Source organism: Pan paniscus, chromosome 6 (genome assembly GCF_029289425.2).
Source record: "Pan paniscus chromosome 6, NHGRI_mPanPan1-v2.0_pri, whole genome shotgun sequence".
NCBI lineage: Eukaryota > Metazoa > Chordata > Mammalia > Primates > Hominidae > Pan > Pan paniscus.
In genome coordinates, this window is record NC_073255.2 from 60941811 (window position 1) to 60966376 (window position 24566).

A 24566-nucleotide genomic window follows, 5' to 3' on the forward strand; every position below is an offset into this window, starting at 1 on the left:
GTATTTTTATTAGAGACAGGGTTTCGCCATGTTGGCCAGGCTGGTCTCGAACTCCTGACTTCAGGTGATCCTCCCACCTTGGTCTCCCAAAGTGCTGGGATTAAAGGCGTGAAACACCACGCCCGGCCCTAATATTTAAGTTTTTTGTAGAGACGGGGTCTCCCTATGTTGCCCAAGTTAGTCTCAAACTCCTGGCCTCAAGCAATCTTTCCGCCTCAGCCTCCCAAAGAGATGGGATTATAGGCATGAACTACCACTGGACCTGGCCACAATTTCCTTTTAAATAGGCCACTCCTGTAGCCTCTCCTTATCTCCCCTTGTTGTGACTGTGTTCCCTGAAAACACACCCCCTTCTAGGACAGGCTTCCTGCACTCCATCCCACTGCTCCTTCCTCATGTTTTTTTGTTTGTTTGTTTTTGTTTTTGGTGTTTTTTGTGGAGACGGAGTCTCAGTCTGTCACCCAGGCTGAAGTGCAGTGGTGTGGTCTTGGTTCACTGCAACCTCCACCTCCAAGGTTCAAGCAATTCTCCTGCCTCAGCCTCCAGAGTAGCTGAGATTACAGACACGCACCACCATGCCTGGCTAATTTTTGTATTTTTAGTAGAGATGGAGTTTCACCATGTTGGCCGGGATGGTCTCAAACTCCTGACCGCAAATGATCCACACACCTTGGCCTCCCAAAGTGCTGGGATTACAGGCATGAGCCACCGCACCTGGCCCTTCCTCATGTATTCTATCCATAACTGGGACTTTCATAATCACTCACTCATTCATTACATCTCCATTCTGCAGACACTGAACACCCACTCTTTGCCAACCACCATGCTGGGTGCTCTGAGGGATGGAGAGCTGGGTGGGTCCATCCTGGTCCCTGCCTCTGGTGTCACTTGTCAGTGTATGCTGTCACCTCCCCCACTAGATTATCATCTCTAGGATGTCCTAGCCATCTCTGCCCCCCATACCCAGTGCAGGTGTCCGGCAGGGGCTATACCTTGAATGTGAGTCAAGGGTTGGGCAGGTACCCCTTTGGCTCAGGGTCCTGCCGGAAGAATGCCCCATGTCCTACTTAACAATGGCCAGTGAGCCCTGAGTGGTCCTGCTGCAGGATAGAGGCAGTACAGAGCCAGGACACTCAGGCCTGTACACAGAGGCGCTGAGCTACCCCGCCTTGTGTCAGGAACATGGAGGCTCCTACCAGGGAACTCAACTCCTGCTTCAGATGTAGGATTTAGGCCTGGCGTGATGGCTCACACCTGTCATCCCAGCACTTTGGGAGGCTGAGGTGGGCAGATCACTTGAGGTCAGGAGTTCGAGACCAGCCTGGGCTACATGGCGAAACCCCATCTCTGCAAAAAATACAAAAATTAGCCAGGCATGATGGCTCTCGGGCCTGTGGTCCCAGCTACTTGGGAGGCTGAGGCAGGAGGATCACTTGAACCCAGGAGGTGGAGTTGCAGTGAGCTGAGAGCGCACCAGTACACTCCAGCCTAGGTGACGGAGTGAGTGAGACTCTGTCTCAAAAAATAAGACAAAACAGGCTGGGCGCAGTGGCTCATGCCTGTAATCCCAGCACTTTGGGAGGCCGAGGCAGGAGGATCATGAGGTCAGGAGATCGAGACCATCCTGGCTAACACGGTGAAACCCTGTTTCTACTAAAAAATACAAAAAATTAGCTGGGCGTGGTGGCAGGCACCTGTAGTCCCAGCTACTCAGGAGGCTGAGGCAGGAGAATGGTGTGAACCCGGGAGGTGGAGCTTGCAGTGAGCTGAGATCATGCCACTGCACTCCAGCCTGGGCAACAGAGTGAGACTCCATCTCAAAAAAAAAAAAAAAAAGACAAAACAAAACAAAATCAGATGCAGGATTTGAGGAATGCAGAAAACCAACAGGGAAAAGGGCAGATAGAAAATAGGCCCAACCTGCCACTCAGCAGTGCCAAAGCTGCCTCCAACCCCCTTTCCCCTACTGCTTCTGGGCCTAAGAAGGCCTGGTCTCACAAAGGAGCCAATTTGCTGACCAGCCAACAGCAGCTCTGGCTGCCTCCGGAATTGGGCAGGCTGTTCCAGGAATCCTGGTGGCCCCACTACTGGGTGCCTGGTTACCAGAAGAAGGTTTAGAATAACAAGTCCCCTCTGCTGGTGCCAGGCCCCTGGGCTGCTCACACACAGGCCTTCTCTGCCTGCCCCATCAGCAACTCGGCGGAGCCTGGGACTGTCTGCTTCCCATAAAAACAAGCCCATTTGCTGGTAAGTCCTAAGTCCTCACAATGGGCACCTTTGCCTCATCACCTCCCAAAGCTGGGTAGCGCTAGCTCTCTCCTCTCCCCCAGCCCTCCATGAGCAGAAAGTACACTTGGACCCCCATATGAGATGCCAGCCTAGGTGCAAGCCTCCAGTCCTTGGCACAGCCAGCTTGGCCAACTTGTGGCTGCACTCACCTTTCCTGGGGGGCTGAGGAGGCGGTTATCTTGCCCCAGCCCCAGCTCTGACTGGGGCCAACTTTGTGCCTCTGTCTACTGCCCCACCCACCCCTCACACCTTTCCCAAGACCCCTGTGGACAGGGTCACCACATGGGAGTAGGTGGCCCAGTCCTTTTTTTAGACAGAATCTCACTCTGTCACCCAGGCTGGAGTGCAGTGGTGAGATCTCAGCTCACTGCAACTTCTGCTTTCCGGGCTCAAGCGATTCTCTTGCCTCAGCCTCCTGAGTAGCTAGGACTACAGGCACGAGCCACCATACCCAGATAATTTTTGTATTTTTAGTAGATATGGGGTTTCACCATGTTGGCCAGGCTGGTCTTGAACTCCTGACCTCAAGTGGCCCTCCCACCTTGGCCTCCCAAAGTGCTGGGATTATAGGCGTGAGCCATCGCGCCTGCCTGGCCTGGTACTTTTTGGCACATAACTTCCCTCCCCTGAACTCTGAGAGTCCAAAAACCAGATCAGCCGCGGGGACCTCTTTTCTGTAGAAAATTCCCGCAGATGGAGGTTTCAAGGGTCAATGCTGCCACTCTCCCTGGTCCATCCGCCTTCAGAAAAGAGACATGGATGGAATGGATGTGGGGGTTTCTATCTTCTCCACCCCCAGTCCTCCCTGCTCCCTGCCTATCACCTGGCTTTTGTCCATCACTGGGCTAGCTACTCACGGTTAAGTGCTTGCAGGCTCTCGAAGGAGCTTGACAAGAATCCCAAAGCCCCCGGGGAGAGGGGACCACAGAGGGCTGAAGCCGTGTCCCGAGCAGACACTTGGAAGATATCATCTGCTGTTGTTTTGGGTTTTGCTATTTGATGACCGGAGGCTAACGTGCCAAAAATAAATCACAACTGCAAACCCGGGAGGCAGGCCAAGGCTCCGCAGGGACAGGGCATGGAGCCGAGTCTCCGGGCGGGAGGTGGGGGGACCTCTGGTGGAGGGTGAGGGAAGCTTGGGGGCCTGAGACCAGGCCAGACAGGATGTAATAGTGATCAGTCTCCCCTCTGGAGCTCCCTTGGCCTCCAGGCCCAGAGAACGTAAATCCAGCCTTGTGCGGAGGGCACTTGCTTCTCTGGGAGCAATTTTGATTTCCACCTATGCTGAGAGCACTGCCCTGGAGGCTTTCTCAATGCATGACTGCAGCAGCTGACTGCCCGGGCTGTCGCAGGGACAGTGTGCATGATCACCCTACATAATGCAGACCTGTACAGGTTAGGGAGGCCGGTTGCAGTGTCTCACACCCAGCGCTTTGGGAGACTGAGGCAGGGGGATTGTTTAAGTCCAAGAGTTTGACAGCAGCCTGGGCAACAAAGTGAGACCCTGGCTCTACAAAAAAATTAAAAAATTAGCCAGGTGTAGTGGCACGCACCTGTGGTCCCAGCTACTCAAGAGGCTTAGTGGGGAGGATCACTTGAGCCTGGGAGGTCAAGGCTTCAGTGAGCTATGATCATGCCACTGCACTCCAGCCTGAGCAACAGAGACTCAGTCTGAATCAATCAATCAATCAATCAATCAATAAGGGACCTTCCCCTGCAGGAATCCACCTCTGATCTACCCTCCATAATTTCATCTAAAAAGCCTTCCTTTAAGGCCAGGCACGGTGGCTCATGCCTGTAATCCCAGCACTTTGGGAGGCCAAGGCGGGTGGATCACCTGAAGTCAGGAGTTCGAGACTAGCCTGGACAACATGATGAAACCCTATCTCTACCAAGAATACAAAAATTAGCCAGCTGTGGTAGTGCGCACCTGTAATCCCAGCTACTCAGGAGGCTGAGACAGGAGAATCACTTAAACCTGGAAAGCGGAAGTTGCAGTGAGCCGAAGTCATGCCACTGCACTCCAGCCAGGGTGACAAAGGGAGACCCTGTCTCAAAACAAAAAACCTTCCTTTAATCTTACATCAGATGTGTGGGTTTTTAAAATTATTTATGTGTTTTATTTATTTTATTTTATTGAGACGGAGTCTTGCTCTGTTGCCTGGGCTGGAGGGCAGTGGCATGATCTCGGCTCACTGCAACCTCTGCCTCCCATGTTCAAGCGGTTCTCCTGCCTCAGCCTCCCAAGTAGCTGGGATTACAGGTGCCCACCACCACACCGAGCAATTTTTGTATTTTTAGTACAGATGGGGTTTCGTTCGCCATGTTGGCCAGGCTGGTCTCGAATTCCTGACCTCAGGTGATCTGCCCGCCTTGGCCTCCCAAATTGCTGAGACTACAGGCGTGAGCCACCACACCCGGCCTATTTTATTTTTTTGAGATGGAGTCTCGCTCTGTTGCCCAGGCTGGAGTGCAGTGGTGTGATCTTGGCACACTGCAACCTCTGCCTCTGGGGTTCAAGCGATTCTCCTGCCTCAGCCTCCCGAGTAGCTGGGATTATAGGCGCAAGCCACCATGCCCGGCTAATTTTTGTATTTCTTTCTTTCTTTTTTTTTTTGAAACAGAGTTTTGCTCTTGTTGCCCAGGCTGGAGTGCAATGGCGTGATCTTGGCTCACTGCAACATCCGCCTCCCGGGTTCAAGCAATTCTCATGCCTCAGCCTCCCAAGTAGCTGGGATTACAGGCATGTGCCACCACACCCGGCTAATTTTGTATTTTTAGTAGAGACGGGGTTTCTCCATGTTGGTCAGGCTGGTCTCGAACTCTTGACCTCAGGTGATCCGCCTGCCTCGATCTCCCAAAGTGCTGGGATTACAGGCGTGAGCCACCGTGCCTGGCCCTTTTTTTTGGGGGATGGAGTCTCACTCTTGTTGCCCAGGCTGGAGTGCAATGGCGCAGTCTCGGCTCACTGCAACCTCCGCCTCCCAGGTTCAAGCAATTCTCCTGCCTCAGCCTCCTGAGTACCTGGGATTACAGATGCTTGCCACCACACCTGGCTAATTTTTGTATTTCTAGTAAAGACAGGATTTCACCATGTTGACCAGGCTGGTCTCAAACTCCTGACCTCAGATGATCCACTCGCCTTGGCCTCCCAAAGTGTTGGGATTACAGGCGTGAGCCACCATGCCTGGCCTTTTATTTTTATTATTTTATTTTATTTATTTTATTTATTTATTTATTTATTTTTATGAGACAGAGTCTTGCTCTGTCACCCAGGCTGGAGTGCAGTGGCACGGTCTCGGTTCACTGCAACCTCCGCCTCCCAGGTTCAAATGATTCTCCTGCTTTAGCCTCCTGAGTAGCTGGGATTACAGGCACGCACCACCACGCCAGGCTAATTTTTGTATTTTTAGTAGAGACGGGGTTTCACCATTTTGGCCAGGCTGGTCTCGAATTCCTGACTTCGTGATCCGCCTGCCTCAGCCTCCCAAAGTGCTGGGATTACAGGCGTGAGCCACCACACCTGGCCTATTTTATTTTTTTGAGATGGAGTCTTGATCTGTTGCCCAGGCTGGACTGCAGTGGTGCCATCTCGGCTCACTGCAACCTCCGCCTCTGGGGTTCAAGTGATTCTCCTGCCTCAGCCTCCCAAGTAGCTGGGATTACAGGCGCAAGCCACCATGCCCGGTTAATTTTTGTATTTTTTTTTTTTTTTTTTTTGAGATGGAGTCTCACTCTTGTCGCCCAGGCTGGAGTGCAACGGGGCGATCTTGGCTCACTGCAGCCTCTGCCTCCCGGGTTCAAGCGATTCTCCTGCCTCAGCCTCCGGAGTAGCTGGGATTACAGGCGCAAGCCACCAGGCCCGGCTAATTTTTGTATTTCTTTTTTTTTTTTTTTTTTGAGATGGAGTCTCACTCTTGTCGCCCAGGCTGGAGTGCAACGGTGTGATCTTGGCTCACTGCAACCTCTGCCTCCCGGGTTCAAGCGATTCTCCTGCCTCAGCCTCTTGAGTACCTGGGATTATAGATGCCTGCCACCATGCCCGGCTAATTTTTGTATTTGTAGTAGAGACAGGGTTTCACCATATTGAACAGGCTGGTCTTGAACTCCTGACCTCAGGTGATCTGCTCACCTCAGCCTCCCAAAGTGCTGGGATTACAGGCGTGAGCCACCATGCCTGGCCTTTTACTTTTATTATTTTATTTATTTATTTATTTATTTATTTATTGAAACAGAGTCTCACTCTGTCACTCAGGCTGGAGTGCAGTGGCGCAATCTCGGCTCACTGCAACCTCTGCCTCCCGGGTTCAAGCAATTCTCCTGCCTCAGCCACCTGAGTAGCTGGGACTATAGGCACGTGCCACCAAGCACAGCTGATTTTTGTTTTTAGTAGAGACGAGGTTTCACCATATTGGTCAGGCTGGTCTCGAACCCCTGACCTCATGATCCGCCTGCCTTGGCCTCCCAAAGTGCTCGGATTACAGTTGTGAGCCACCACCCCCAGCCCTATTTTTATTTTTTTAAAGAACCTTTCTTACCCATTTCATTTTCAGCCTGCAGTTTCTATTGTGAGGAGTTTCATATGCCAGGAAAAACATGTGGTCTCTCGGTGCATGCGACTTCCTGCCAGGGTCCTCATCAGTATGAGTCTACCTTACAGGGAGTTGACAAAACTGGCAGCACTGTGCAGCATGCAGGCACACAGTGGACACTTAGTTTTCATTGTTCCCTCTCATTCTAAAATTACCTTTTTCCAAACTCCTAATATTCCAAATTGATGGCAGGGGGTGAACGTAGGGGAGACAGTGCTTTACGCATGATCTGAGCCCACAAATATGTTTTTAATTTTTTTTTTTTTTTTTTTTGAGATGGAGTCTCCCTCTGTTGCCAGGGTGGAGTGCAGTGGTGAGATCTTGTCTCACTGCAACCTCCGCCTCCCAAGTTCAAGTGATTCCCCTGCCTCAGCCTCCCGAGTAGTTGGCACTACAGGCGCGTGCCATGGCACCTGGCTGTTTTTAATTTTGTATGTATTTTTAATTTTTAAAATAGAGATGGGAGCTGCGTGCGGTGGCTCACATCTGCAATCCCAGCACTTCGGGAGGCTGAGGTGGGCGGATCACCTGAGGTCAGGAGTTCGAGGCCAGCCTGGCCAACATGGTGAAACCCCATCTCTACTAAAAATACAAAAATTAGGCTGGGCGTGGTGGCTCACGCCTGTAATCCCAGCACTTCGGGAGGCCGAGGCAGGTGGATCACGAGGTCAGGATATCGAGACCATCCTGGCTAACACGGTGAAACCCGGCTCTACTGAAAATACAAAAAGTAGCCAGGCATGGTGGTGGATGCCTGTAGTCCCAGCTACTCAGGAGGCTGAGTCAGGAGAATGGCGTGAACCCGGGAGGTGAAGCTTGCAGTGAGCCGAGATTGCGCCACTGCACTCCAGCCTGGGCAATAGAGCGAGACTCCGTCTCAAGAAACAAACAAACAAACAAACAAACAAAACAAAAATTAGTCCGGCGTGGTGGTGGGTGCCTGTAGTCCCAGGTACTCTGGACGTTGAAGCAGGAGAATTGCTTGAACCCGGGAGGCAGAGGTTGCAGTGAGCCGAGATCGTGCCACTGCACTCCAGCCTGGGTGACAGAGCGAGACTCTGCCTCAAAAAAAAAAAAATAAAATAAAATAAATAAAATAACAAGAGATAGGGGTCTCACGATGTTGCCTAGACTGGTCTCAAAGTTCTGGGCTTAAGCAATCCTCCTGTTTTGGTCCTCCCAAAGTGCTGGGATTACAGGTGTGAGAAACCACACTTGACCACAGATACCTAATTGATACACATTTTACAAAGCACTTCATACAGTTTCACTTGGACAACAAAACCCTGGTATTAAGCCAATTTTAGAGAGACTGTGACTTGGTCAAGGTTGCCAAGTAGGTGAGTCAGAGAGCCTAGATTAACCCCGGATGTTGTGGGCGCCAGCAGTTCCTTATAATGCTGACCATCTGGCTGGGTGCGGTGGCTCACATCTGTAATCCCAGAATTTTGGGAGGCTGAGGTGGGCGGATCATGAGGTCAGGAGATTGAGACCATCCTGTCCAACATGGTGAAACCGTCCCTACTAAAAATACAAAAATTAACTGGGCACAGTGGCACATGCCTGTAATTCCAATTACTCAGGAGGCTGAGGCAGGTGAATTGTTTGAACCCGGGAGGCACTGCAGTGAGCCGAGATCGCACCACTGAACTCCAGCCTGGCGACAGAGCTAGACTCGGTCTCAATAATAATAATAATAATAATAACAATAATAATAATAATGCTAGACTCTGTCCCAAAAATAAACAAAAAATAATAATAATGCTGACCATCTATTTCTTTCACTTTGGGGAAATTTTTTGTTGAATTGTTTACATACAAAAGAGCTGAAAAATTCTTCAGGGAATGAGTGCTAAGCATAAAAGTCTCCAACTTACTGAAATGCAACACATTGAAACACAAATTCTGCAAGGTTTTAAATAGCTGGAACTCTTTAACTTACTGTTTTCTCTTTTTTTTTTTGCTTTTTGTACAGGGTCTTGCTCTGTTGCCCAGGCTGCAGTGCAGTGGCACAAACATGGCTCACTACAGCCTTGACCTCTTGGACTCAAGAGATCCTCTCGCCTCAGGCTCCTGAATAGCTGAGACCAAAAGTGGGCAACACCATGGCCAGCAATTGTTTTTTCTTTTTTTTTGAGACGGAGTTTCACTCTTGTAGCCCAGGCTGGAGTGCAATGCCACAATCTTGGCTCACTGTAACCTCTGCCTCCCGGGTTCAAGCGATTCTCCTGCCTCAGCCTCCTGAGTAGCTAGGATTACAGAAGTACGTCACCACACCTGGCTAATTTATTTTTATTTTTAGTAGAGATGGGGTTTCACCATGTTAGCCAGGCTGGTCTTGAACTCCTGACCTCAGGTTATCTGCCCACCTTGGCCTCCCAAAGTGCTGGGATCACAGGCATGAGGCGCTGTGCCAGGTCTAATTTGCTTTTTTTTTTTTTTTTTTTTTGAGAGGAGTCTCACTCTGTCACCCAGGCTGGAGTGCAGTAGCACGATCCTGGCTCACTGCATCCAGGGTTCAAGCAATTCTCCTTGCCTCAGCCTGAGTAGCTGAGACTACAAGTGTGTGCCACCAGTCCTGGCTAATTTTTTTTTTTTTTTTTTTTTTTTTTTTTGAGAGAGTCCTGCTCTGTTGCCCAGGCTGGAGTGCAGTGGCACAATCTCGTCTCACTGCAACCTCTGCTTCCCAGGTTCAATCAATTCCCCTGCCTCAGCCTCCCAAGTAGCTGGGATTACAGGCACCCACCACCATGCCTTGCTAATTTTTGTTTTAGTAGAGATGAGATTTCACCATGTTAGCTAGGCTGGTCTCAAACTCCTGAACTCAGGTGATCCGCCCTCCTCAGCCTCCCAACGTGCTCGGATTACAGGCATGAGCCACCGTGCCCTGCCTAATTTACCATTAAAAACCTATTTTCTCCCTCACATTTCTAAGCTACAGATTTGACTCTTGCTGGTTTCTAAGGTATCTTCAGGTGATTGGTTCCAAGGCTCCTATGGATAACAAAAATCCACGGATGCTCACATCCCTTACATAAAATGCCACATTATTTGCATATAACCTATGCATTTCCTGCTGTATACTTTAAATCATCTCTAGATTACTTATAATACCTAGTATAATGTAAACAGGATGTAAAGTTGTTACACTGTATTGTTTAGGGAATGACAAGGAAAATAGTTTACATGTTTCCTACAGAAATGACCATGAATTTTTCCAAAAAATTATTTTGAGACAGGGTCTCACTCTGGGCTGGAGTTCAGTGGTGTGATCATAGATCACTGCAACCTTGAACTGGGCTTCTGCGATCCCCCCACCTTGGCCTCCCTAGTGGCTGGGACTACAGGTGCATGCTACTGCACCTGGCTGATTTATTTTTTGTAGGGATCTCACTTTATTGCACAGACTTCAAATATTCTCAATCCTCGATTGGCTGAATCCATGGACACCAAACTCAGGGAATTGGAGCGCCAACTGGACAATCAATGAATGCATCACAAAATCCTTTCTGACTTTAGGGCAAAAGGCCAGTGCACCTAGAGGATTATTCCACACCTTTCTCCTTGTAGCAATGACTCCTACCAGAGAGTAGGCCTGGCCAGTCACGCTTATATTTCGTCATTTTTCTTTGATTCAATTTATTTGAATCACCACTACACCTGGACACGAGGGACATCTGAGCATTAACACTACAGACTCACAGAGGTCCCGAGCCTCCAGGAAAATTAGCAAAAGTGTCTTCTATAAACCCAGGAGGGAGTATGCCGGGGAACTGGCCAGGAGTGAACTGTGCTGAGACCCTCTTTCTGAAAGGGAGCCTCTTTCAGGAACTGAATGTTTAGGCACTCCAGGAACACAGCTGATAGGAGGCGAGACAGCAACTGGCTAATTCCCTCAATCACCAGCATTTCACTCACCTGGCAGTGATGCAGGGCTCTGAAACTCAGAAAAAAAATCAGAAAACAGAACCTACGGAGGCCAGGTGTGGTGGCTCATGCCTACAATCCCAGCACTTTGGGATGCCGAGGCTGGGGGATCACCTGAGGTCAGGAGTTCTATACCAGCCTGATCAACATAGTGAAACCATCTCTGCTGCTCACTTTAAAAAAAAAAAAGACCTGCTGATCCTTTTGTAGTTAAGTGTGATGACAGGGTTTTCACACTCATGAAGTGTGCCTCCCTCAAAACTGGTTGCATTGACACATTACCCATCTGACATGAAAAAAGTGGCCTACTCCAAATTGAATTCCATCCCCTTGAAGTTCTTCCCTAGCACGGAGTGGGGGATGGCAGTTAGCCTGAGTGTTTTAGGAAGAGGAGGCTACAACACCTTAAACAGAGGAAAAGCACCTTCAGGGGAACTGCATATATTAAGAATGGTTTTTTATCTTCAATCAGGGGCGTCCAAGGGAGAGAATACAGTCATGGGTTTAGTTAGTTTATGGTTAGGCCAGTAAAACCCCTTCCTCATTGCTCTTTTCCACTTATCACTAGAGACAAACTATGACTCCAGGCTGCTAAAAGCCTAAAGCAAAAGAAAACAGAACAAAAGGTGGGTTGCACAAGCTTGCTTGGAAACAGTAGAGGAATAGTGATATGCAGTGCTGACCTAGCCACAGGGAACCCACCCCAAATAGACCTATTCCTGTTTCCTTTATCATTCAACTGATTAAAACAATGTATTTTTTTTTGTTGTTTTTTTGAGACAGAGTCTTGCTCTGTCAGTGAGTGCAGTGGCATGGTCTCAGTGCACTGCAACCTCCACCTCCTGGGTTCAAGCGATTCTCCCGCCTCAGTCTCCCAAGTAGCTGGGATTACAGGCACATGCCAGCACACACAGCTTTAAACAGTATTTTAAGCAGAGTTTCCTGCTACAGCTCAGCTTACATAACTCCAGACCCACAGCACCTAGAACCTTTGAATTGAGCAGCATGTTATGTTTGCAAGTGAGCTACTCCTTATATAACCCCTCAGGGAGCTGTCAGATCTGGGAGGATGCTAATTTCATAACCAGAGACTATAGACTAAATGAACCATACCTTAGAAGAAAATTACTTTATTCTAATTAACTCACAAAGAATAAAATCATAACATAACAGCTAGTTTAAGGAGGCCACACAAACATTTGCCCAGTCCCAGATTCTACAGAGTAGGGACACCCCCACTTCCATTTCAATTCTGAAGCAAGGAAGCTAGGAATGACAGGAGAGGTTTAACTGATGGTTATACTTTATACCCTCACTATCAATTCTATTTTTATACTAAATTAACTTAGTTATGAGAGCTGATTTTCCATCTCTCCAGGTTGAACTTCTTCATTAGGCCAATCCTGCAAACAGAAAATATTAAGTTAGAAGAATGCTAGCTTCATATACTCAATAAAACAGAAGCCTTCCAAATTATGAAAGCAGCAACAAAAGGCCAAGGCTATGGGTTTTGTTTTTGTTTTGTTTTTTTTTTTTTTTTTGGATAAAAAATAGAGATGAGGTCTTGCTATGTTGCCCAGGCTGGTCTCGAACTCCTGGACTCAAGCAATCCTCCCACCTTGGCCTTCCAGACTGCTGGGTTCCAGGAAGGTTATGGTTTTGCTTGTAAGCTACTGAAGGCATCCTACAACTAACAAGACACCCTAAATCTTTGGAGTTCCCCTGAGGAACTTAATTGACTCCTTTCACTCAATGAGGTACAGATACCAGGTATCAGTCTTTTTGTCTATTCCTGGATTTTGGTGAAAACAGAATCTAATCTTATATTCGCAGCCTTAAGGTTAGAAGGTCACTTACATCCAGTAATCACAGTAAGATCTGGCATACTGATTTATACCTTCTTTTTTTTTTTTCTTTTAAATTTGAGACAGAGTCTCCCACTGTTGCCCAGGCTGGAATGCAGTGGCGGGATCTTGGCTCACTGCAACCTCCGCCTCCCGGGTTCAAGCAATTCTCCTGCCTCAGCCTCCTGAGTAGCTGGGATTACAGGTGCCTGCCACCACACCCAGCTAATTTTTTGTATTTTTAGTACAGATGGGGTTTTGCCATGTTGGCCAGGCTGGCCTCAAACTCCTGACATCAGGTGATCCACCCGTCTTGGCCTCCCAAAGTGCTGGGATTACAAGCGTGAGCCACTGTGCTTGGCCTATACCTTCTAAAGGAAGAAAATTCAGAAAATTACTCATAAAAATGACTAGAAACCTCTGGCCCAGTTGTTAGGAGTTAATTCTAGAGAAATTTCAATAAAGTCTTCTCTAATTTATTAAACACAGATTCCCCTAAGTTCTACAGGATCCAGGAATTCCACTGTGAATTAAGCAGATGTAAATTGGACAAATTACCTACCGTTTGCAAGTCGGCACTGTTTCAGCACCTCATTGAAACCCTCACAGAGCTTGATGTCACCCTGGTTCTGGGCACACTCCAGAAACTGTTTGATCTCATAGAGGCAAGGCTGCTGCTGCTGTGCTGGCTGGGTTCCCTGAGGCTCCTGCAAAGGCAAAACATTCAACATTGCTGAGAAAGAAAATCATACTTATGCCTAGACAATGAAGAGTATCCATCCTCTTTGAGGTTAATGGAAAATGGAACTAGCACCAGATGCTAATTAAAGTTCCCATCTATTAACATGGAAAGTGAAAACATTTAAATCTTCATTTACTTAAAAAATATTTTAGGCCAAACATGGTGGCTCACGCCTGTAATTCCAACACTTTGGGAAGCCGAGAAGGGTGAATCACTTGAGGTCAGGCATTTGAGACCAGCCTGGCCAATATGGTGAAACCCCGTCCCTACTAAAAATACAAAAATTAGCCGGGCGTGGTAGCAGGCACCTGTAATCCCAGCTACTCGGGAGGCTGAGGCAGGAGAATCGCTTGAACCTGGGCGGTGGAGCCTGGATAACAGAGCGAGACTCTACCTCCAAAAAAGAAGAATTTAAATAAATATTTTTAGTAAAGACAGGGTTGCGCTACGTTGCCCAGCCTGGTCTCAAACTTCTGGGTTCAAGCAATCCCCTCACTTCAACCTCCCAATGTGCTGGGATTATAGGCATGAGCCTCCGTGCCCAGCCAAAAGTGAAAATATTTAAAAGCTGAAAGCCAACAGTTTTAACAAAATTCCAATTACAACCAGAAAGATTCCTAAATAAAGATGCAAATAAAGTGGAATTATTATCTTGTTATCAAGACTAAATGGTTTACTGAAGCTTCAGGGAGGAAAAATGGTACTATTATAGAAAAATGGATGGAGCAGTTTCAAGCACACCGGAAATACAAGAGTATACACACCTATGCTCATTAGACTAGAAAGCCCACACACATCAGAAAGATGGGTAATGGCAAACATCACGTAAAAGAACACACAGTTATGCGAGATTTTTGATTTGTTAACTAAGATCAAGACAGGATTAGTAGGAAGTGTCACTGGGATGAAATATTCAAAGGGAAAAGTGGTTGTTTTACAGTGAGTCAAGTGGACTGTTGTAAGTCTCCTCCTTGGGAAGAAACACAATTTGTACAGTACTTGTTGGTGCTGGCCTAAGGCAATAACTCAACGGCCAAATGTGGCTTTAAAACCCATTGTCTATTAACAGCACAGTGGGTTCTAAAATCAAAGACAATTCCTACACTTAAGGAACTTACAAACGTCTGGCTTTTCTCATAAAATCCACCCATGGAAGGGAAATGCTGCCTAAATTCCCACCTGGTAAGTGATGTCAGGCCTCGCAGGCTCAGCATTACTTCCTCCACTGAAGCCCCCAGTAATGGCGTGACCCAGTGTGTGCCCCACAGCAGAGCCCACAGCCACGCCAGCTGCAGTGGTTGCCATCTGGGCCATCAGACCTGGCTGCCGGGGCGCAGCAGCAGAAGAGCCAACTGCAGATGGGGGTGCCGCTGCTGGTGGCTGAGCGACTGGTGCTGGCCTGGGTGCAGCTCTCATCTGAGGGGCCCGGCTGTGAAAGAAAAGAAAAAAACATCAAGTTCCCAATTCCAACCAGTTTTGGAAATTGTCAACTTAAAATAACTTACATATTAAAATGGACCTCAAGATTTTCATTTCAAATTATTTACATCATTTTCTCTCTTCAATTTTTTTTTTTTGAGATGGAGCTTCGCTCTTGTTGCCCAGGCTGGAGTGCAATGGCGCAATCTCAGCTCATTGCAACCTCCACCTCCCAGACTCAAGCGATTCTCTTGCCTCAGCCTTCCGAGTAGCTGGGATTACAGGCACCCGCGACCACCTCCGGCTAATTTTTTGTATTTTTAGTAGAGACGAGGTTTCACTATGGTGACCATGGCTGGTCTCAAGCTCCTGACCTCAGGTGATCCACCCGCCTCGGACTCCCAAAGTGCTGGGATTACAGGTGTGAACCACCGGCACGGCCTAATTTTTTTTTTTTTTTTGAGACAGGGCCTCACTCTGATGCCCAGACTGGAGTGCAGTGTCACGATCCAATCTCACTGCAACCTCTGCCTCCTGGGTTCAACCGATTCTTCTGCCTCCGCTTCCCAAGTAGCTGGGATTACAGGCGCGCACCACCACACCTGGCTAATTTTTGTATTTCTAGTAGAGACGGAGTTTCACCATGTTGGCCAGGCTGGTCTCGAACTCCTGACCTCAAGTGATCCACCCGCCTCGACCTCCCAAAGTGTTGGGATTACAGGCATGAGCCACCACGCCCGGCCACTTTAATCTTTTCTTATAATAGTAATAGCCTAGGACATACTAGTTTTTTCTGCTTCTTTGCAACCATTTCCATGTATTCGCATAGCCCACAGTATCTTTAAAGACATATCCAACACGTCATAAGAAATACAGACTACTAAAAGTTAGAAAGATTCTTACAGGATTCATTCATTCAAGTATTAGGTAACTACAAGGCGCTGGTAATGTAACTGTGAACAAGAGACAAAAATCTCTGCATTCATGGAGTTTACATTTTATTGACGGATCAAATAATTAACATAGGCTGCGGAGTGGTGGCTCTTGCCTGTAATCCCAGTGATTAGGGAAGTGGAGGCGAAAGGATCATTTGAGGCCAGGACTTTGAGACCAGCCAGGGCCACATAATGAGACCCTGTCTCTGCTAAAATATAAAATAGAATAAAGTCGCCAGGTGTGGTGCACAGGTGGCGCATGCCTGTAGTCCCAGTTACTCTGGAGGCTTACGTGGTAGAATAGCTTGAGCCCAGGAAGTCAAGGCTGCAGTTAGCCATGATTACGTCACTGCACTACAGCCTGAGTTAGACTCTGACTCAAAATATAAATAAATAAACATTCTAATTAAGACCTAAAGATGGTCAACTGGGGAAATAATCTAGTCCAATTCCTTCATTTTACACATTACAAAACAAGACTGGCCAAAGTGACTCGTCTGAACTATTACACCAAAAGCAACTTCAACTATTCCTCATCTGTTCAACGTTCAGATGCTTTCAACAATTTCGAGACCCCTTCTCAAATAACAAAAGACTAATTATGTCCTGCACGTATTTAAAAATCTTCATATGTATCACGCTCCCTCTGACCATTTCCGGATTATTTCCTTGGGTGCTCTTTTCCCCGAAATCAAGCTAGGTCAAAATTTATGCCTTCCTACCACCTGGCCATAACGTTATGCCTTTCCCGTTGTTTGGATAGGAAGCTTTTTCCGTAAGTGAATTCCCTCCCCACACTCCCCTAACATAGGCTTTACGTTCAATCTCCCCCGACCTGGCAGAGGCGAGCCCACGCCGCAGCCGACCTTGGTTCGCCCCCGCCCGCGGCCTCCCTCTGCGTCATTGCCCCAGTAAAGTCCGGACGGCCGCGCTTTGGTCTCAAACCCTGCGATGGTCTCACCTGGCCGGAGGGGCCATGCGGGAGGTGCGGCTTCGGCTTCCACGCGGCATCCTAGATACGCGACGGCTAGGCCTCCGGACGTGTGACAACCACTGAAAATCTAAGCGACTTCTGAGGAGACCGGAAGACGGGAGGCGGGGCTGGCCTCAACGCGCAACCAACCAGCACACAGGCAGAGAACTTCCGTTCTCCGACGTCTCCGCAGGCCTGAAGGTCATTGGAAGAGCAGGACGTCACGGGGACGCCTCGTCCTTCGCGGTCAACGCCCTGAACTTGGCGCCAGGATCTTTAAAACCCGGAAGTTCCTGTGGTTCATCCGCGAAACTTGTCCTCTGGTCCTCGCATCAGAGCACTTAGCATTTTGCTTCCCTAGGGCAGCTGGACTGTCGCTCCGTCCTTCAAACATCTGTATTAAATCCAACCTTAAGAGTGACTCACATCTCTGGCTGGATTGCCAGGGGACCTTGGGCAGATTTCTTAGCCTTTCTGAGCATTCAGTTATAAGGGCAAATATTTTTGGAGGCACAGTGTGGACGCGTAGTATGAACTGAATGAAAGAAATCGGTTTCGTCAAAAATAAACAGAGTTGAATTAGTTGTATTTGGTATTTCTCTTTCTTGTCTGTGGATCCAGTCAGCAAAAGTTAAATTCAGGCAGCAATAATGTTTTACATTTATGTATTACTATATATTTTCAGCTCCTTTTCATATGTATTATAGAATTTGTGTCCAGAATTGGGACAGTAACCATACACTGGTAAATTCAACAAAAATTTACTGTCTAGCTGGGTTCTGGAGATACTGCACCAAATCAGATAAGATTCTACCTTCACGAAGTTAAGTTTCAAGGAGGGGAGACACAAACGCCTGCGTAAATCAGATGGTGGTGACATGAAAAGAGAGGAAGGAGACTGGAAATTAGAGGTTAGGCGGGGGGGGGGGGTCATTTGAACGGAGCCCTTGAAGAGGTGGGGAAGCAAGCTATGTGTTTATGAAGATAAGAACATTACAGGAAGAGAGAACAGCAATTGCAAAGGCCCCAAGGATCTGTGCTTTAGTGATACTTGGTGTGAAATGCTTTCTTTTTTCTTTTTCTTTTTTTTTGAGACGGAGTCTGGCTCTGTCGCCCAGGCTGGAGTGCAGTGGCGCGTTCTCAGCTCACTGCAGCCTCCGCCTCCCGGATTCAAGCGATTCTCCTGCCTCAGCCTTCCGAGTAGTTGGGATTACAGGCGCACGTCAACCCGCCTGGCTAATTTTTTATTTTAGTAGAAACAGGGTTTCGCCATGTTGGTCAGGCTGGTCTTGAGCTCTTGACCTCAGGTGATCCATCTACCTCGGCCTGCAAGTGCTGGGATTACAGGCATAAGCCACCAGGCCCAGCCTGAAATGCTTTCAACAGTTACATTAAACATCGCTAAGATAAGGGGAAATTTGGCTAGTGGCATTTCATAAGGGGCTCATGGGAAAGTCCCTTGCGGTTGGAGTGAGGTTTATTGACGAGAGGAAGCAGACATGGAACCATTTCTGCTTGATGTCAATCAGAAATTTCTCCCTTCCATCAGAGGAAGTAGAGTTTAAAACAGCCTTCCTGTGTCCCAGCAACAGCAGAATGTACTTGGAACTAAAGGGTGAATAATGTGGGAGCTAAGCTATGAGGATGCAAAGGCAAAAGAATGATATTAATGGGCTCTGGGGATTTGGAGGGATGTGCTAGGGGGGTAAGGGATAAAAGACTACACTGTTGAGTACGGTGTACACTGCTCGGGTGATGGGTGCATCAAAACCTCAGAAATCACCACTAAAGAACTTTTCCATGTAACCAAACACCACCTGTTCCCCCAAAAGTAATGAAATAAAAAGATTTCAAACAATAAAAAGGGTGAATTATACAAAAATCTTTTGTAAAAAACAAAGCTTTATTTTTACATAACTTCTTAAAAGAATGAATGCTTTACAAATAATAAGACTTTTTACTTGCTTTTAGATAATTCAAAAGCAGAGATGAAGAAAAGCAGTCTTATAAAGGATACATTCTGGCACAAGAAGGGTTTAGAGTGAGGAGAACTTTGGACAGTTCAAGACAGAAAGGAATCCAGATCAGAACAGGCACCATTTTACTCAAACGTGGCTAAGTCATTCATTCCTAAATTGAAAGACTATTAGATGTTCACACAAAGTTATTTTGTGTTGGTAAGGGATTGGAGAAAACCTAAATTCCTGCCAATAGAATATTGGTTAAAAAAATAATGGCAGGCTGGGCGCGGTGGCTCACGCCTGTAATCCCAGCACTTTGGGAGGCCGAGGTGGGCGGATCACAAGGTCAGCAGATCGAGACCATCCTGGCTAACATGGTGAAACCCTGTCTCTAGTAAAAATACAAAAATTAGCCGGGCGAGGTGGCACGTGCCTGTAGTCCCAGCTACTCGGGAGGCTGAGGCAGGAGAATGGCGTGCTCCCAGGAGGCGGAGGTTGCAGTGAGCCAAGATTGCACCACTGCATTCCAGCCTGGGCAACACAGCAAGACTCCGTCTCAAAAAAAAAAAAAAAAAAAAGACACATTCACATAATATGCAACTATAAAAAAAGAATGAGGAATCTTCTCTGCATATTGATGTGAAATGATTTCCAAAATAAACTACAAGTGATAAAAAATGGAAGGGGTAGAATTGAGTACAGTGTGCTATTATTTGTGTAAAACAGAAAAGACCATATTGGATATGCATAAAATATCTGAATTTGATAACACTGGTTGCCTTCAGGCAGTGGGACTGGGTTGGGGTGGGGGCAGTCAGTAGCTTTTGGATTTTGAAGCAGTTAATGTATTCTATCCAAAAAACAAATTAAGAAAAAGTTAATTAAAACAAAGAACAAAAAACTCAGAATGGAAAATACCAGAATTCTGCTATATACCATTTATAGTTTGCTGGGACAGATGTGTGAAGTTCACTGTTTTTTTGAGACAGAGTTTCGCTCTTGTTGCCCAGGCGCAATCTTGGCTCGCTGCAACCTCCGCCTCACAGGTTGAAGCAATTCTCCTGCCTCAGCCTCGCAAGTAGCTGGGATTACAGGTGTGCACCACCATACCTGACTAATTTTGTATTTTTAGTAGAGATGGGGTTTCACCATGTTGGTTAGGCTGGTCTCAAACTCCTGACCTCAAGTGATCCACCCGCCTCGGCCTCCCAAAGTGCTAGAATTACAAGTGTGAGCCACTGTGCCTGGCTAGTTCACTCTTTAGTAAAATTTCTATAGCAACTTCTCATCCCATAGTGATTTCAGTCACTCTCAACAAATTTACTTACAGTTATTAATATCCGAACTTTTGCAGGTTTTATCATAGATATGACATTGGCTGAATGGACTCTTGAATATTGTAGTAAACATTCTGCTCAAATTAGGTAACAGGTGTTTGAAGTTTTAAAATTATGCAAACTGTATTCCAGAAATTTTACTTCTCGGAATTTAAGAAACAGTCAAGATTGTACAGATAAATGTGTCGTAGGGATGTTTATTTAACAGAATGTGTAAAACAGGAAAAACTTGTAAACAACCTAAGTGTTCTATAATAGAATTTGTTAAATAAGTTATGATACATACATATGATGAAATGTATGCAGCCATTAAAAAATATTATGAGGGGCTGGGCATGGTGGATCAAACCTGTAATCCCAGCACTTTGGGGAGCTGAGGTGGGTGGATCACTTGAGGTCAGGGGTTTGAGACTAGCCTGGCCAACATGGTGAAACCCCGTCTCTACTAAAAATACAAAAAATTATCTGGGTGTGGGTGGCTCATGCTTGTAATCCCAGCTACTTGGGAGGCTGAGACAGGAGAATTGCTTGAACCCGGGAGGCGGAGGTTGCAGTGAGTAGAGATTGCACCACTGCACTCCAGCCTGGGCGACAAGAAGGAAACTCCGTCTCAAGAAAAAAAAAAGTTAGGAAAGAATATTTGACATGAAAGGTATTTTTACAATACATACAATACATTGTGTGAAAGAGAAGATTACACAATAGTACACAGTGTGTTTATAGTTTGAGAAAGTAAATATATATTTTGAATATTGGAATTATATATACCCAACTAGTAATGTCATATCCATTGAGTCATGGAATTATAAGTGACTTTTTTTTTTTGCTTGTCCCTATTTTCCAGTTTTTCTACAGTGACCATACTTGCCATAATTAAACATAGCATGGTAGTTTAAAATATGTCCACAAATTCTTTGATATTCTCTTCAAAAGATGGAGCCCAGTCCCTATCCCCTTGAGTGGGGGCTGGGTTACCTGATTCCCTTCTGACAGATAGGAAAAAGCAAAAGTGATGGTTTGCAACTTTGAAAACTACATCATAAAAGGTACTGTGGCTTCCTCCTTGTTCACTCTTTGATTACTGACTTGGGAAAGCCAGCTGTCACACCATGACACTTAAGCAGCCTGTAGAGAGGCTCATGTGACAGGAAGTGAGGCCTCAGGTCAGCAGTCACCTTAAGTGAGCCACCTTGGAAACAGGCTTTAGGTGACTGCAGTCTCAGTCGACAGCTTGACTGCAATGTCATGAGACACCCTGAGCCCAAATGACCCAGCTATGTCACTCCTGAATTCCTGACCCACAGAAATGGAGATCTAAGTTTTTTTTATATTTATTTATTTTTGAGACAGTCTCTCACTCTGTCACCCAGGCTGGAGTGCAGTGGTGTGATCTTGGCTTACTACAACCTCTGCCCCCCGGGGCTCAAGTGATTCTCCTGCGTCAGCCTCCTGAGTAGCTGGGACCACAGGTGCGCACCACCATGCTTGGCTAATTTTTGCATTTTCTGTAGAGATGGAGTCTCATGATGTCGCCCAGGCTGGTCTTGAACTTCTGGACTTGTGATCTGCCCACCTCGGCCTCCCAAAGTGTTGGGATTACAGGCATGAGCCACTGTGCCCGGCCCTAAGTATTTATTTTAAGCCACTAGGTTTGGAGTAATTTGTTACATAGCAGTAGATAAGTAATACACATATTTCCTACAGTGACCACATTTACAATTTAAATTTAATTAAAAAGGCCAGGTGTAGTGGCTCATGCCTGTAAACCCAGCACTTTGGGAGGCTGAGTCTGGAAGATCGCTTGAGCCCAGGAGTTTGAGACCAGTCTGGGCAACATGGCAAAACCCCTGCTCTACAAAATACAAAAAAAATTAGCCGGGTGTGGTGGTGTGTACCTGTGGTCTCAGATACTTGGGAGACTATGGTGGGAGAATCACTTGAGTCCAGGAAGTTGAGGCTGCAGTGAGCTGTGACTGTGCAACGGTACTCTAGCCTGTGGGACAGTGAGACTCTGTCTCAAAAGAAAATTTTTTTTGGCCAGGGGTGGTGGCTCATGCCTGTAATCCCAGCACTTTGGGAGGCCAAGGCGGGCGGATCACAAGGTCAAGAGATCGAGACTATCCTTGCCAACATAGTGAAACCCCATCTCTGCTAAAAATACAAAAATTACCTGGGTGTGGTGGCATGCACCTGTAGTCCCAGCTACTTGAGAGGCTGAGGCAGGATAATCACTTGAACCCGGTAGGCAGAGGTTGCAGTGAGCCGAGATCACGCCACTGCACTCCAGCTCAACAACATTTTTTTTTTAAATTAAAAAGTTCTACTAGCTAAATGAGCAAAATCACCAGGTGCAGTTGATCACACCTGTCATCTCAGCACTTTGGGATATTGAGGTGGGAAGAACATCTGACGTCAGGAGTTTGAGACCAGCCTGCTGTGAGCAGAGATTGCACCACTGCACTCCAGCCTGGGAGACAGAGACCCCATCTCAAAAAAACAAACAAACAAAAAAAAAACCATAAAAAACCAACAAATGCATTTGAAAAGAACAGCATCAGCCAGGCACAGTGGCTCACGCCTGTAATCCCATCACTTTGGGAGGCCGAGGGTAGAGGATAGCTGAGCCCAGGAGTTTGAGACCAGCCTCAGCAACATGGTGAAAACCTGTCTCTACAAAAAATACAAAAATTAGCCAAGTGTGGTAGCATGCACTTGCAGTCCCAGCTACTTGGCAAGCTGAGGGGGAAGGATTGCTTGAGCCTGGGAGGTCAAGGCTGAAGTGAGCCATGATTGCACCACCACACTCCAGCCTGGGCAACAGAGCAAGACCCTGTCTCAAAAAAGAAACAAACAAACAAACAAAAAACATGTAAAAACAAAACAAAACAGAACAGCATCATTTCCTTATCATTAGTTTGAAGGAAGTGAATTGCCTGTAAAAGTTTCCATTTTCAAAAAAAGCATTAAAATATAGTGTGAGGCCGGGCATGATGGCTCATTCCTGTAATCCCAGCGCTTTGGGAAGCTGAAATGGATTGTCTGGGCCCAAGAGGTTGAGGCTGGTGTTTGTGCCACTGCACACCAGAAGCCTGGGCAACAGAGCTTGCCCCTGTCTCAAAAGAACAAAACATGGTTTACCACAACCAACAGGAAAATTCTGGATACAACTACATATGAAATATTTACTGCTGTGCTCAACAAGGTAGTATAGAGGCCAAAGGCAAAAGTCCTGGGGTCAGGCCACCTGGTCTGCTATCTAATTAGCTGTGTCATCTTTGGAAAGGTACTTGAACTCTCTGTGCCTTAGAATCCCTTTTCTAAAATGTGGGCTGGGCGCAGTGGCTCATGCCTGTAATCCCAGCACTTTGGGAGGCTGAGGCGGGTAGATCATCTGAGGTCAGGTGTTCGAGACCAGCCTGGCCAACAAGGTGAAACCTGGTCTTTATGAAAAATACAAAAATTAGCCAGGCATGGTTGTGGGCACTTTTAATCCCAGCTAGTTGGGAGGCTGAGTCTGGAGAATTGCTTGAACCCAGGAAGCAGAGGTTGCAGTGAGCTGAGATCATGCCACTGTACTCCAGCTTGGACGACAGAGCAAGACACTGTCTCAAAAAAAAAAAAAAATGTGGATAGCAGAATCTACCTCGAAAAATTGTTGTAGGATCAATAGTGTGGAGAACCTACCAACTATAAAAAAAAGTTTCAGGACCCCATATAAATTTATCACACCAAGGGGGAAGTTACACCCTGATTGAGCCACATAGCATGTTCGTAACTTCTGGTTCTTAAATTATAATTTATTCTTTCCTTATTATTTTCATTCTGTAAATGACTCATTATGAGAGACCAGAGACTAGACCTCCTCTCCTTCCAATCACTCATCTTTGTTAAGAGATTAACTGCCTCCTTTATTGTTCTGTACCTAACTCACACCAGATGGCACAGAAGACTCTATGACTTACATCTTCAGTGTGGAAGGTTAAACACACCTTTCCCGGAAAAAAGACCACCTCATCTGGGCACAGTCACTCATGCCTGTAATCCTAGTACTTTGAGAGACCGAGGTGAGTGGATTGCTTAAGCCCAGCAGTTTGAGACCACCTGGGCAATGTGGCAAAACCCTGTCTCTACAAAAAATACAAAAATTAGTTGGGTGTGTTGGTGTGTGCCTGTAGTCCCAGCTACTAGGGATGCTAAGGTGGGAGGATAGCTTGAGCCTGAGAGGTTGAGGCTGTAGTGAGCTGCAATTGTGCCCCTGCACTCCAGCCTGGGTGACAGAGTGAAAGAAAGACCACCTGGACTAAACGGAGAGGTGCTTTAATTCTGCTAAGCTTCTCTAAACTTTGTCTGTGTAAGTGATCCCAAACTTCCAAGCCTTGGAACACTGACTTCCACTCTTTGGTATCTGTGGTTCCCAGGTGGCCCTCCTAAAACTCTATGCATGAATAAACTCCCTTTAGATTCTGACCCTTTCGATTATTTGAGGTTGGCACGCTGTGCAATATACATTATAATATGCAAATATTAACCTTCAGAGTAGTCTATCA

The 24566-nt window shown here is 46.8% G+C and overlaps 2 protein-coding genes and 1 pseudogene across 5 annotated transcripts in view; 1 reads left to right on the forward strand and 2 right to left on the reverse strand.

Annotated features, from left to right (window-relative positions):
- Positions 1 to 10504, reverse strand: part of PHKG1 (phosphorylase kinase catalytic subunit gamma 1) — a 20284-nt gene extending 9780 nt beyond the window's left edge. For all 3 annotated transcript variants that reach the window (XM_063605738.1, XM_008963810.4, XM_034964150.3), the window contains exon 1: positions 3147 to 10504. The gene's annotated coding sequence lies outside the window, so the exon portion shown is untranslated. The remainder of the gene's footprint in view (positions 1 to 3146) is intronic.
- Positions 10505 to 11006: 502 nt separating this feature from the next.
- Positions 11007 to 11100, forward strand: LOC112440618 (small nucleolar RNA U13; annotated as a pseudogene).
- An 822-nt stretch (positions 11101 to 11922) lies between these two features.
- Positions 11923 to 17092, reverse strand: CHCHD2 (coiled-coil-helix-coiled-coil-helix domain containing 2). 2 transcript variants are annotated; one of them, XM_003811393.5, is made up of 4 exons: positions 16710 to 17092; positions 14574 to 14823; positions 13215 to 13359; positions 11923 to 12211 (listed from the first exon to the last, which is right to left on the reverse strand). In XM_003811393.5, the coding sequence occupies exons 1-4, from the start codon at positions 16757 to 16759 to the stop codon at positions 12201 to 12203; spliced, it is 456 nt and encodes a 151-aa protein (XP_003811441.1). In that variant the 5' UTR covers positions 16760 to 17092; the 3' UTR covers positions 11923 to 12200. The 2 variants fall into 2 exon arrangements, with proteins under 2 accessions (XP_003811441.1, XP_063461815.1); XM_063605745.1 differs by lacking the exon at positions 16710 to 17092 and adding an exon at positions 16584 to 16704.
- Between the last annotated feature and the right edge of the window lie 7474 nt (positions 17093 to 24566).

What these genes read in the sequence shown, in the direction of transcription:
- CHCHD2 (XM_003811393.5), bottom strand. Translation starts at nt 16,759, where the DNA reads ATGCCGCGTGGAAGCCGAAGCCGCACCTCCCGCATGGCCCCTCCGGCC. An exon ending in CGCATGGCCCCTCCGGCCAG is followed by an intron (nt 14,824 to 16,709) that starts GTGAGACCATCG and finishes TTTCTTTCACAG; the next exon opens with CCGGGCCCCTCAGATGAGAG. An exon ending in GGCCTGACATCACTTACCAG is followed by an intron (nt 13,360 to 14,573) that starts GTGGGAATTTAG and finishes TTGCCTTTGCAG; the next exon opens with GAGCCTCAGGGAACCCAGCC.